This window comes from Pygocentrus nattereri, chromosome 7 (assembly GCF_015220715.1).
Source record: "Pygocentrus nattereri isolate fPygNat1 chromosome 7, fPygNat1.pri, whole genome shotgun sequence".
NCBI lineage: Eukaryota > Metazoa > Chordata > Actinopteri > Characiformes > Serrasalmidae > Pygocentrus > Pygocentrus nattereri.
The window spans coordinates 15159135-15171818 of record NC_051217.1 but is presented as its reverse complement, the minus strand read 5'-3'; the positions used below and the strand labels follow the sequence as shown (position 1 = coordinate 15171818).

General features: G+C 39.1%; 1 protein-coding gene across 5 annotated transcripts in view; it reads right to left on the bottom strand.

Moving 5' to 3' along the window:
- The window catches only part of LOC108432714 (ryanodine receptor 1-like), a 115523-nt gene that overhangs the window by 73808 nt on the left and 29031 nt on the right, over window positions 1–12684 (bottom strand). For all 5 annotated transcript variants that reach the window (XM_017706800.2, XM_037540171.1, XM_037540172.1 and 2 more), the window contains 16 exons: window positions 12427–12505; window positions 10412–10524; window positions 9914–10013; window positions 9634–9730; window positions 9389–9463; window positions 7690–7846; window positions 7289–7453; window positions 6893–7014; window positions 5851–6037; window positions 4042–4177; window positions 3222–3317; window positions 2989–3107; window positions 2765–2898; window positions 1774–2015; window positions 516–708; window positions 114–330 (listed from right to left, as the gene is read on the bottom strand). In XM_017706800.2, the coding sequence (XP_017562289.1) occupies window positions 114–330; window positions 516–708; window positions 1774–2015; window positions 2765–2898; window positions 2989–3107; window positions 3222–3317; window positions 4042–4177; window positions 5851–6037; window positions 6893–7014; window positions 7289–7453; window positions 7690–7846; window positions 9389–9463; window positions 9634–9730; window positions 9914–10013; window positions 10412–10524; window positions 12427–12505 (2232 nt within the window). The remainder of the gene's footprint in view (window positions 1–113; window positions 331–515; window positions 709–1773; window positions 2016–2764; window positions 2899–2988; window positions 3108–3221; window positions 3318–4041; window positions 4178–5850; window positions 6038–6892; window positions 7015–7288; window positions 7454–7689; window positions 7847–9388; window positions 9464–9633; window positions 9731–9913; window positions 10014–10411; window positions 10525–12426; window positions 12506–12684) is intronic.

Sequence of the window (12684 nt, the reverse complement as noted above, 5' to 3'; positions counted from 1 at the left end):
ATGACTGGATTACACACACAGGAGGTGAAACACAGTTACAGCGAAAATAGCAATGATCTCTTCACAGAGAAAAAGTGACAGAAGGATAAATATGAAAGGTGAGGTGGGAGCACCTGAGCAGTGTCCACAGGGCAGGGTGTAAATGAGGTGTGTGTGAGGGACTGTGTGGGGCCCAGTAGGTTTCTGACTCCATCAAAATCATGCTTATACTCTTTAATGGGCTCAATGCGCATCCTCTCTTTAGGCAGGAGTGCCTCATAGCACGGAGCATAGCCAGGGGGAGGGAGGAACTTAAAATCACCATGACGACCACCCAAAAGGAATCGAGCTCTGGGAGATCAAAGACGAGGCAGGTTAGTGAAGACTGGACACATTATTGATACTCAGTATAGAAACTTGACATTTTCAAAGACGAATCATTGAGTGGTGACGTATCTCTCCAGAGAAAAACTCCACTCTGCACGTAATTAGAGCCTGATGCTTAAAGAGTAAAGAGCAAAGTAACAGATTCTTACTTGACTCCAGCCGAGAAGCTTATGACGGGGAAGAAGAGGCCATCTAAGTTGAAGTTCTCAAACATGCCTTGGACAGGATGGCCGTTAATGCGGAAAGAAATGCTGGGCACGCTCAGATCGAGACAGCAGCTCACGACATCATCTGCTGCCAGGACGTGCTGACTGGGTGATGCCACCTGACGAGACACATGTCCTGGAGACACCAAATTTCTGATTCAGTAGGTTTAATCATGATAATAGTAACTTTATTTGTATTTCATCTTTTATATACTGAAAAAAGTATATAATATACTTGAATGACATTAAAGGTAAAATATATTTTTGCTAAAGGATGAACAGAGCAAAAGGATACAGCACCTCCACACTTTTACTCCCTGTAGGTTCACCCCAACACCACGTGTGTAGTATAAATGTGCAGGGTGAACAGCGTGAAGTCATTACAAGTCATTACACGTTAAATGTTTTTCACAGTATATGAGCAACGATCAAGAAAATTGAGGCTTAAATAATAATAAATCACATATTTTTTTTCTTTTGGTAAACATTGAAAATGCTCCCACAGACCAAATACCACACAAGAGTTAAATATAGTGTTATTGAACTGATGTCAGCCACCCTGCAAAGCCTACAATAATACTTTATTTGGATTTGGACGTTGCACTTTTTTGGACCAGGTCATACATCTTTACATATTAACATCACGCACATGCAGACTCATTAAAAAAAAAAAAAAGCCCCACTCAATGTTTAGGTATCAAATGCCAAATCAGCATTATATATGGACATATGATGACCATAGTACAACTAACAAGATGACAATCTCACTCAAATCAACGAAGTTTTGACTGAGTTCTCTTTCAAAACTCTTTCAAAACGCTCACAAACATCAGATTCTTCCATTCAAGTGAGAGGTCTGAAGCTCCAGTGTTACAAAACGTCCTTACACATTTCCACCAGAGAGGTCGCCAAGTCACCAAATCTTACACAGTGTAGCTTAAACAGAATGTCTGGGTTTGGTTTATTCTTTCAAACATTGTGTTGATGTAACATATTTAATGACATTTATTCATGTGCAACTGATTGGCCTATTTTAGTCATGTTAAATAAAGTAAAATTCTTTTTCAGTGTACAAGAAATCATAAAAAATTCAGCTAAAAGACCACACGTAAATAATCTGTACTTCTAGACAAAGTATCCTCATTGGGGCTATCAAACAAGCCTTAGAGACTTTATGGGCTATTCAAATATTCCTGCTCACCTGACCACAGATGAAGGCCATCGAACCCATATGAGTAGAGATCATCTCCGACACCGTTGCCCCCCCAGCCCTCTCCTCCTCCAGGATATGGGCTGTAGCCTTCAGTCATAGCCCAGCCAACTCGCAAGTGTGATACCTGCGCCGTCACAAATGGCTCCACGTAGTCCACGATCATCTCATAGTACCATTTCTTATACTGCGTTGAGCCCTCACACGTCCCCAGGAAGATATTGGGCCTCACACTGAAGATCACAATGATTTATGAAAACAGTTTAAATCCGATTCCATTTTTAAAGCTAGCTTTCTTAGCTAGCTTATGTACAAATTCTCAAAAGACCATTTTCTAGATTTCTAGATTAAAGAGTTAATAATAAATAATTAATAATAAATAAATAATGTAAATAATTCAGAGTGATTTGATGTGAAATATGTTGAGAAACTTTTTTCACAAAAGTGATAAGGACCAAACGTCCAAAGAGTTTAATACCTTCAAAAGTTACGTCACTGCAAGTTACTTCATGAAAAGGTAATGAAGATGCTGCCTAATGCTTAAGGCAATAGATTTGAGAAGGTTTGCCTAAAATATATTGTTGGACAGATACAAGTAGGATGTTATAAGGCAAAATAGTACCCTAATAAAATGTATATATTTCAGATTAATCACCATTTCACCATGATCAACATTACACTCAGAAGACATATTTTGGTTAATTGGTTGTTTAGTATAGTAAATTAAATGGCAATATTTGTATTGCAGACATCGCAATCCCTGGTTCCTATTACAACCACTGTGAAGAAATCAGATTCGGTTTCTCTACAATGAAGAATTTTTCATCAAACCACTCTGAATGATTTGATTCAAATATCAAAATTAGTGCAATTCCCCTTGCAAAAATTTTTTGATTTGATTGATTGATTAACTGATTGATATATTTATTCATTTTTGCCATTGGTTAAGTTGTAACTAATTCCACCAGGTACTCAGATTTACCTGGTTACATAATTTACAATGTTGGTCTGTAGCAGAAGGTCACGCCGCGGAAGCAGGTTTTCTGTGATAAGATTTTGATTGGACCTCACAGCCACACCGTTGCACACACACAGAGAGCGCAGCACATCTAAAACCTAATAGAGTAAAAAGACAAGATGTAGTACCAATGTGTGTGTCTGCATTGGTGTTTGTCTCAAACAACAATCCTTTTATGACTGATGCACCTTATGATTGCGACCATGCTTGTCGAGAAGAGAGATAATGGACTTGATGTGGTTCTCCTGAATGATGTTCAGGACTTCAGGACTTTCAATCAGAACACAGTACAGCACCTCCAGAATGCCTGTAGAGGGCAAGCACAAAAGAAGGGGAGGGTAAAGAAATGGTGCTATATTACAGATGGAAAAGAGAAATTCGCTTGTCAGATGTGTCAGGGGAGAGAGAGAGGAATGTGCACCTGAGGAAGCCTCTAGACGGTCCAGTTTGCTGACCAGCCAGTCCAGATTATCACAGAACAGAGCACAGTTAGCACGGTTCCCTCTGATAAGAGAGGCTGCAGAGAGAGAGAGAGAGAGAGAGAGAGAGAGAGAGAGAGAGAGAGAGAGAGAGAGAGAGAGAGAACAATATTCGACCAGCTAAAAAACAAGCACTCACAGTCGCATTCTGTTTCAGCTATTCATTACACAAATGATGCACAAGCATACAAAAGCCCTCATCTGACATTTCTCACATTATGATGAAGAGAGTTCATTTTAGCACAGGAATAATATGCTGCATTATTTGGAAATAAATACTTAGCTGAGTTACATAGCAACCATCTGCCAGGAAAGGCAGAACAGTATCCAACCCTATTCCACATCATCTAATTTTGGAATTCATTTTTAATTTCCAGATTAAAAATATATAGTAAGTTACATAATAAATTACACAATACTATACACAGGTTACAAGAACATGAAATTCTGAGATCTCTGGCTACCTCTTTACAATAAGGCCTTAGTAGCTAGCATGAACACCTTAAATCACTAATAATCAGTTACAACACATTGAAAGGGCACCAGTGACCTGCTGTCTAAGTTTACTTAAGATAAACCTCAGATCTTCCTGGTTACTTATCTTGCTTTGTCTTCTCTGTCACTTAGCTGTCAGCTTCATCAGATATAACAGGTCATTTTTGCCCTTTTCATTAATGTTTATTAATGATTTTCATGGACGTTTTCTAAGGGTAATCTTGTAGTACCAATCTCTGTTTTCTGAACACAATAACTCAGGCTCACCCAGCAGTTCATAAAGCAGGTTGACTATTTCCTTCCAGGACTCAGCAGCCTCCTCCCCAGCAAACTCAGAGAAGTGCGCAGCAGTGTTGTACACGTTCAGCCTGTCCACACACTCCAGCACGATGGTAATCATCCCCTACAGTGCCACAGGGTTAACCAGAAATTGGTCGGTCAAATATAAATACAAAGTTTGAATAAGGAGAGTCAGATTACAAGTGCGTTAGAAACAAATCACACCAGCAATGACTTTCCACTGAAAATCATCTTATTGTTGATTCAAAGGGGTTGATGGCCTGCTCGTCAGCACTATCCAGTAGATGTCAAGTCTGTCGTTAGCCCATGGATATAAAGTAAGTTAGCATGGAAAGTACCTCCAAAACTCCAATTAAGCATGTAGGTGTGCGTTCTATATGCGGAAAACCAGTGGTGGACAAAGTACACAAATCATGTACTTGAGTTAAAGTAGTAGTAGTACTCCAGTAAAAGTAGAAGTCCTTACTCTAGACCTCAACTTGAGTAAAAGTACAAAAGTATTTGCCTTTAAATGTACTTAAGTATTGAAAGTAAAAGTACTAAATAGTACTATTATCGTTGTTGTAACAAGACTCACTTCATGAACTCATTTTAGGTGAAAATACTCCAGCGTCTCTCTTGGTAAACCAGTCTTTTAGTAGAATGTCATGAATTAGTCTGACACTATTAAAATGATGTGATTGCGAGTCACAAAACACTGAAGGCAAAGAGTTTTCATCAGGTAGAACCGAGTGGCTCTAAAAGCCTTTTTACAAGCAAGCAAAGTTTCAGTTTAAGATTTATTTGTAACTTAGTTGCAAGTTTCATAAAAACTTGCTTTCAACACAGGTTCACAAATAAGTTTTCCTTTACTGTATTGATCTGTAGTGCTCTGTTCATAAACATAAACTAGCTGAAACTAATTTAGTATAGAATGAAAGTGTTTGTATAAATTCAGAAAAAAAGACAAGTCAGTCACGACTGCATATGTGTACATAATTCTACATTATGGTCTATTTACACAAAGTTAGGTTAGTTCATCATTTAGGTGACGTATGTGCTCCCAAAGTTTTACGCTGCTGTGCTGATGTTGAACCGTGTGCTTGCACTGGGTCGGTATGACCAACAGGTCAAGACAATCTCAAAACAAAGTGACCGCTGTGCCCTGATTGGTGTTCTTGCTTCACACTTCTTTCACTTTGACATGTTATGTTTTATGCACATATAAACCAAAAGAAACGACACATTTCTCATAATGTAGTGGAGTAAAAAGTGAGATATTTGACTTTGAAATGTAGTGGAGTGAAAGTAAAAAGTCGCCCCAAATGGAAATACTTAAGTACAGATACATGAAAAAACTACTTAATTACAGAAAATAATTACATTTACTTGTACTGCCCACTACTGCGGAAAACTCATAACATGAGGTAATAATAAACACTACCTATAGAAAACTGTTATGGAAAACAGGTGTGCCAGCGTTTGCTAGCTAGCTCATTTTTGCTTGTATTATTGATTACTCCAAATGGTAAATGAATATGGACTATAGGAATTAAGGGCAGGTTTTACCCTTGTTTACAGTGGAGTTTGACCCAATTCAGCATGTAAAGTTTAACAAGTACTACACTATATCAGCCACTACAGTATACAGCTGATACAGTTTATTTTACTTGGTGTCTGCTGTAAATAATTCAGCAAATACTATGAAACTAATCAATTGATGTGTTGCACAATGACGTGCACTCTAAAATACGAACAGTGACACACATTTGTACACAGACATGTATGAGAACACACCTCTTCTTGGAAGAGGTTCTGGCGGTTGCGCAGAGAGCGCAGCTTGGTTTGCTTCTCCTCGTGCTCCAGCTCCTCCTCGGGTGGCCGGAAGTAGTGTATGAGATCCTGTAGGGAGAGGACGACACCGTCCAGGGGCAGAATGACCGGCCCCACAGACCTGTTTTTTCCACTCAGAGAGTCCAGCCCCCTGCAGGACAGTGCAGATACAAACATGAACTCACACATGTTAGCATGCCTGTCTTTGCAGTGAATTCCGCAGGTTTGTTTATTTTTTCTATATTAAGGTTTTATGTATTCTTAAAAAAAGGCTAACGGTTTGAATGAACCTTGATACATAACATTGACATAACCATGCAATAGTCATGGAAGATGTCATGTGCTGTCATAACAGATAATGCCCAGTAATATAACAGTGTTGCGTTATCATTGCTGGTTATTGTCATGACAGACGTCATAATGTTTGTTGTCATAAAAGCTTATGCCACATGCTATTTATTTGCTAGTTAGCCTAGTCAAGATCATGGACATCATTTGTTAGGACAACTCATGACAGCATACGACATCTTCCATGACCTGGTTCTGTCAGTGTTATCTAGCAGGGTACACGTGAAGTTAAGTGTTACCAAAAAAGGTTTTGAGACGAGCCAAATGTCCCCATAATATCACATATTTTCAGATTTTTCCTCATTCTGGAGACATCTAGAGCTAAATAACCACACACACATACACACACACTTTGAATAAAGCAAAAAGGGCTCATTTCCTTGAGCAAATGCTGCAACAAATAAAGGTAGATTTTTAGCTCATATGCTTGTCTATTCACAAAGACTACTGTAATTATGATGAAATCGTAACATTTTATTGCACTCCAAACCCTTCATATAATTCAAACAGTTCCTAACCACCCCCGTCCCTGTTTACTCCTCTCTGGAATTAGCAGTCTGAATCACAGTTGGCTCTGAAGAGCCAATCTGATCATGTGTGTTGTATGTAGCTGCTGAGTGTAGTGCTTATAGTGCTGGAAGCTGCCACTGTGTCATACTTGATGAACTGTGTAAAAAGGCCTGTGGTGCTGTAGATCATGCGTGCTGCCTGAGATTCCTCCGTCTGAGAGCGGGACAGCAACAGCGCATCGTCCATGTGGCCCTCCTGATGCAGAATGACCTGAAAGAGAGAAAAAGAAGTACAGAACCAAACATAATAGACAGCTAGCAGACAACTATCCATAGAGGGCTTAATAGTCATACAGGTGACTTTAAACATCTGTGAGCTGTCAAATGAAACTTATAATAAAAAGCCTGAACAGTACAACACATACTTATGAGTTATGTTAAGTTAGACAAATTAAGGATTGCTCAGAAAGAACACTAAATACAGGTCACAATTACTGTATTATATCAAAGGCATGTACTCTGGGGTCTCTAAGTCTGTAGTGTACCTTTCTTTTCATGGTACCCAGACGAGCTGCTTTGGCATCGAGGGCAGCGTAAGTGACCCACAGGGCAGTGGAGACGTGCTGGACGAAGCACATGGACTCACCATACTTAATCTCTGGTACGCCCATACCTTCCACATCCCGCTTCTTTGCCACCTCCACCTTCTCCTGCTCATAATAAAGGAGGAAGAGAGACAGTGAGAGCAGAAAAAGAGGATAATATGAATTTGATATTTGGAAAAGTTATGGTCCTTGAAATTGAATAAAGGAGTGGGGGAAAAGGTGGTTTGGGTGTCACATAAATCACATAAAAAGTTTTCAGAACCATAACCCAAATCCCACTTTCAGGAACTTCCAACTAAATCAAACATTTTCTCTGGGACTCATATGGCGCTCATGCAGACCTTGGAGGCACGGAAGCAGAAGGCAGACTGCTTGGTGTTGGCCTTCTCTGGATCAAGCACCATCAGGCCCTTCTCTTCATCCAGACACAGATAGCGGCCAGTGGTGATGTGGCGAATGCGAAATGCCTGGCCCCACTTCATGTGGCCACCACTCCAACTGTGGGGAGCAAGCAATAAAACATGCCAGCAATGAGATTAAGATCAATATTAAAGATTAAGACAAACATAAGAGAACTGCATTTGTGTATCCAATAATGTACTGAAAATAGAGTTGTCAAATTCATGTATGCAGAGGTTAAAGGGGCTGTTAATTTATTTCTGTAATCTAGTAATGCTTTTAGCTAAATGTTCCTGCAAACATTTATTATTAACTGTGAAATAAAGAACATTACTGGTCATTTTGATTGATAGATTCTTACACTTTCATGTTTCCTTCATCAAATTTAAGGGGGGAGGGTGCAAAAGTCTATGTTTATATGAATTTCACAATTTCTTAGTATTTATTATGTCCCTCTTTTGCTTTCACTTGAGCTGCAGTGCACTCTACATATTTGTGCAAAAGTCTCTTATAAGTAGATCAAATCTGTCTGAACCTGAGAGTCGTCTGAACTACATGTTTCAATGGAAGAAGTAATATTCCATTAAAAAATTGACCTTTTTGGCCATAACATGGTGACCTACAAATAGTGCAGGATTTAAAATATTCTTTCTTAATTTCAGTAAACAACTACTGTTTAGCTTCATGTTTAAATTAAAATATCCCAGATTTTCTATGTGGTCTCCAACTTTTGTACTGTGCTGAATGCTGGAAGATGCTTATGTTAGATTTTCGTTGTACAGTCAGAATTAGGGCAGACGTTTTGCTTAGTCATAACCCTGCCCCTCACAAAGCAAAATCTTTTTAACTGTGTCTGACTGACTACCAATGAGCAAGCACTCTGAGCATTTAAGCATCCTTTACATCTTACAGTGAGCATTAAAATCACTGTAAAACACACTTTCTTATGACAAATTGATTTACTAAGAAACCATCTGTATCTGCTGTTGCTGCATGTCTGCTGCCAGACAGTGTGCAAGTGTAAATTAAGTAAGTTATGCTCTTTCTGCATAATTTATTAGCCAGTCTAATGCTGACATTTCTTGAATTATTGGTGGCTTATAATAGCCACAAAGCGACAGGACCACCATTTATAAATACTAACAGTCATGGCATGACTGGCCAAATTTCTGCTTGTGTTAGTCAGTAACATGTACCACCACAGTTACTTCTGTCAATTAATGTCTTGCAGTTAATGTCTGGCATCTGCCAGAAAATAAAAACTTAAAAAAAAGACAAAAAAAACTGCTGTTGCAGAGTTCATCATGTCAAGTTAAGTTTGCCTAGCTAATTAAGCTCATATGTTTTCCAAATCTAACTTTGGTTAGTCAGTTAGTATCTTTATTTTCATTGAGATACTGCAATTGATTCAACTTCCCATTTAAGGACCTAAGTTACAATTTAAGGACTAGGTTAGGAATGTCACTACCCCGACAGGTCTATTTATACTTTTTATTTCTCTGCTAGATATGAGATGTGACTTACTAAACATCTGAATATGTCTCATATCTTTAACTGCTAAACTAGTATTGATACCCCTCCATACTTTCTAATAAGCGCTTTCATATGTGCAGTCAATAAAAGAAGGGAAGCTTTCCTTGCCTGATTCTCAGAGGTTCAAGTCTCCACAAAGAACGGGCTTGACTACACACGGCTCCAGACTCGTACTGTGCGATCCTGGTCAGGCAAGGAGAGAGAGAAAGAGCAAAGGGAAAAGATGCAAAGACCAGAGCACAGAAAGAGATCGAGAGAGAGCAAGAGATAACAAGACAGTGTTTGAAAAATGTTAGCAAAGATTCTACAGAGCTCTTGTGCTGTCTTGTGCTAACTATTGTTTTTTCTCTCACTTGCGCTGATCTTCTCCTTGATCAGGCGGTGGTATGGCCAGACACTCATCCATATGACCATGGAACAAACGCAAAACATGACCTCCAGTCAAGTATCCTATGGAGGAGAAAGTATAGCCATAATACAAACGTAACCTTAAGTAGTTTTAAGTAGGCCATGGAATCATGAGGCAATAAAGATCTGCCTGAAGAAATAACTTCAGATACAAACTTCAGTATCAATGTTGGATGACTTTATTAGTTCTAGTTAACTGAAGAAAATGAATGAACAGATGCTCACCTTCTGCCAGCTCACAGCCTGAGCATACTGGGTTCATGTTCCACAGGGTCTGCATGAATGAGGCATCCACCATCAGGTCCCCGCTGGCATATGACAGATGCTGCAAGAACATAAATACTAAAGATTAAATACCTGCAGCACAGAATGTCCTACCTAATCATGCTTTGTTTTATTGATACCACAAGGCAAATTTGTCATATTGCTGCTTAACTGTGCCCAGATTGGGTTAAGAGCCAGAAATACCCTGTCAGTCTTGGAATGTCAACACGCACCCTTCTGCTTGCTGACTCATTTCAAAATTGTGTATCTCTACTTTACTCATTTTTATTTTTCTACATCACTTGAGCAATGTAACAAGACTCAATGTTAACTTAATAACATGACGTAAAGCATTAAAAGTTAAGAATGCTTTAGCCTTGTCCTTTAAATTTATTTTGGAGATTCAGGGGTGAGCACGAGAGAACAGGGAAATGTGAACAGGAAGAAAAAGAGTCCTACCAGGTATCTCTCAGATGATACGCTAACCAGGATGAGGTCGTCTCCTACTCTGACCTTCTCACCTTCTGACCTCTGCTTGGAGGCAGGATGGATGGTCCACCAGCATGCCTCACCTGCAGACACAGTAAAGTCACCTCACATTTCTGATTACATAGTACTGAACTCCTGATCAAACCCTCATGTGCATTACAGAAACGTGTAAGAAGTCCATCAATGTGACATTTCACAGATCTTCAGTAGTTGAACAAAGGACCAGTGACATTCTAAACTATAAGCATTATCCTAAATGCACACTTGAAATGTATTTGACCACTCAAAATTATTGCTTGTGTTTGATTATTTATTTCTTTATTTAGTTAACCTGTAAAAATCCCTGGTTTAGTCCATACTAGGGGTGGGAATCTCTTGGCACCTCACGCTTCGATTATGAGTCAGAGGGCCAAGATGCGATTATAAAACGATTATCGATACATCTTGATGCATCTTTTTTTCTATACAGGATCTCTTTTTTTGCACTGTGGGACGACTTGGTACTTTTAAAGCAAAGTATTTGTGATGATCTATAATGAATTTACTTCCAATATCTTATATTAATAACAAATGGAAGTGATGTGGTAAGTGAACTGGAAGGCTCTCATTCGCTGCTTTTGTTTGGAGCACCTTAGACGCTGCTGCCACTTATCTGTGATAAAATGCGCCGTTATGGTGAAATAAGATCCCGTGGTAATGGATGTCCATACACCATGTGTTATAGCCGTCCTGCAAGTTTTCTTTAGCGATTTTATAACTCTGGATTTGGTCGTGTTGTGGAGAGTCAGGGGTCACCATGTCAGTAAAATAACTGCGAGGTGGAACGTGTGCAACATAGTGCAAAAGCCCCGTTTCTCAATGAGACTTCAGGTCACTTAGCAACACAGTCTCTGGCTAGTAGCTATTAAAAGGCAGAGAGAGATTTAGCTAAGATGAACATTTGGAGACTTATTCGCATTTATAAGCGCAGTTGGTTTCCTGGAACATTAAATCTGCAGTGAGAGCCTGTCAAACACTAAAACATTGTGAAGCTGAAGTCGCTTCTTTTTCAAAACTTCCCATTTCACCTTAAATGGTGCAGCATTTACATTCAGCGCCACAGGCAGAATTTAAGGCAGAATGGAAAAATTCAAACAAGAAGCGACTTCAGCCTCATAACTGCTGAACAATGAGAGACATTTTACAATAAGCTGCTCTGCTTCTGAGGAAGTTTCCTGGAGAAGACAGGAGGAAAGCGGCTATAGCTGAGCTGATGCTTAAAGCAGAGCAAAGTAAGTCTGTGTTTACGTTCATATTTTTAGCCTATACTAGGACATCAGCACACACTGAGACAAACTGGGCATTAAATGTTGTGGCTGCCAAGGTGGTTTGGTTTTTGTTGAAAGGATAAAATGGCTCTTCTTAATATTTGGATTGTGACTCCTGACCTAATCTGGCTTTAAGGCAGATTCTCACTCATCGATGTGTGTTTTTGTGTTATGTGCTGCCACAGACTGTCCTGGCGCTGCACTTACCCACTTCCAAGTGCTGCCCTTTTGCGTTCTGTCAATATTGCGGTATAAATAAAAATTTAGAAAACAGATTTTTGACATTTGTGACTTGATTCAGAATCGTTCATGTCTGCATCATGATGCATCTAACAATCGAGTTTTTTCCCACACCCCTAGTCCATACTTATTATTAAGTACCTACTTATTATTGCTTATTATTCAGTACCTACAGCGACATTAATGCAAACTGATTTAGCTGTTCTGGAGGTTCTAGAAGTGCGTAATAAAACTTTAATACAAGCCATGTAAGGGGTTAATGACAGAAGTGAATCTGTAAAAAAGTCAACCTTGGCTAGTAGGAAAAAGTTTGCTAGTATGAAATCATATAATCCACTCAAAAACAAACTAATAAACAATGACATTAACAGAAACATAAAACAGGAAACATTTAGGACAGGTGTCATCCAGGGACCCAACAGAGAGATGAACATGTACCTGTAGAGTCTTCCTGCAAGCCCACATCAAAGGCCAGCTTGTCTGTGAGTGACCGTGATGTGGTCAGGCAACTGAGGTACTACAAATAAAAAAAAGACAGAATGATAAGACAGTTAAAGAAGCAGATCTACATTCATCTAAATCATGAAATTTAACTGACAGTGCATCCATTTATAGTAAATTCTTTATTGTCTTGTATTTCAATCGAATGTCTAATGTATTTGATTTTTAAGAAAAAGAAAACTCCCCAGGATGCCA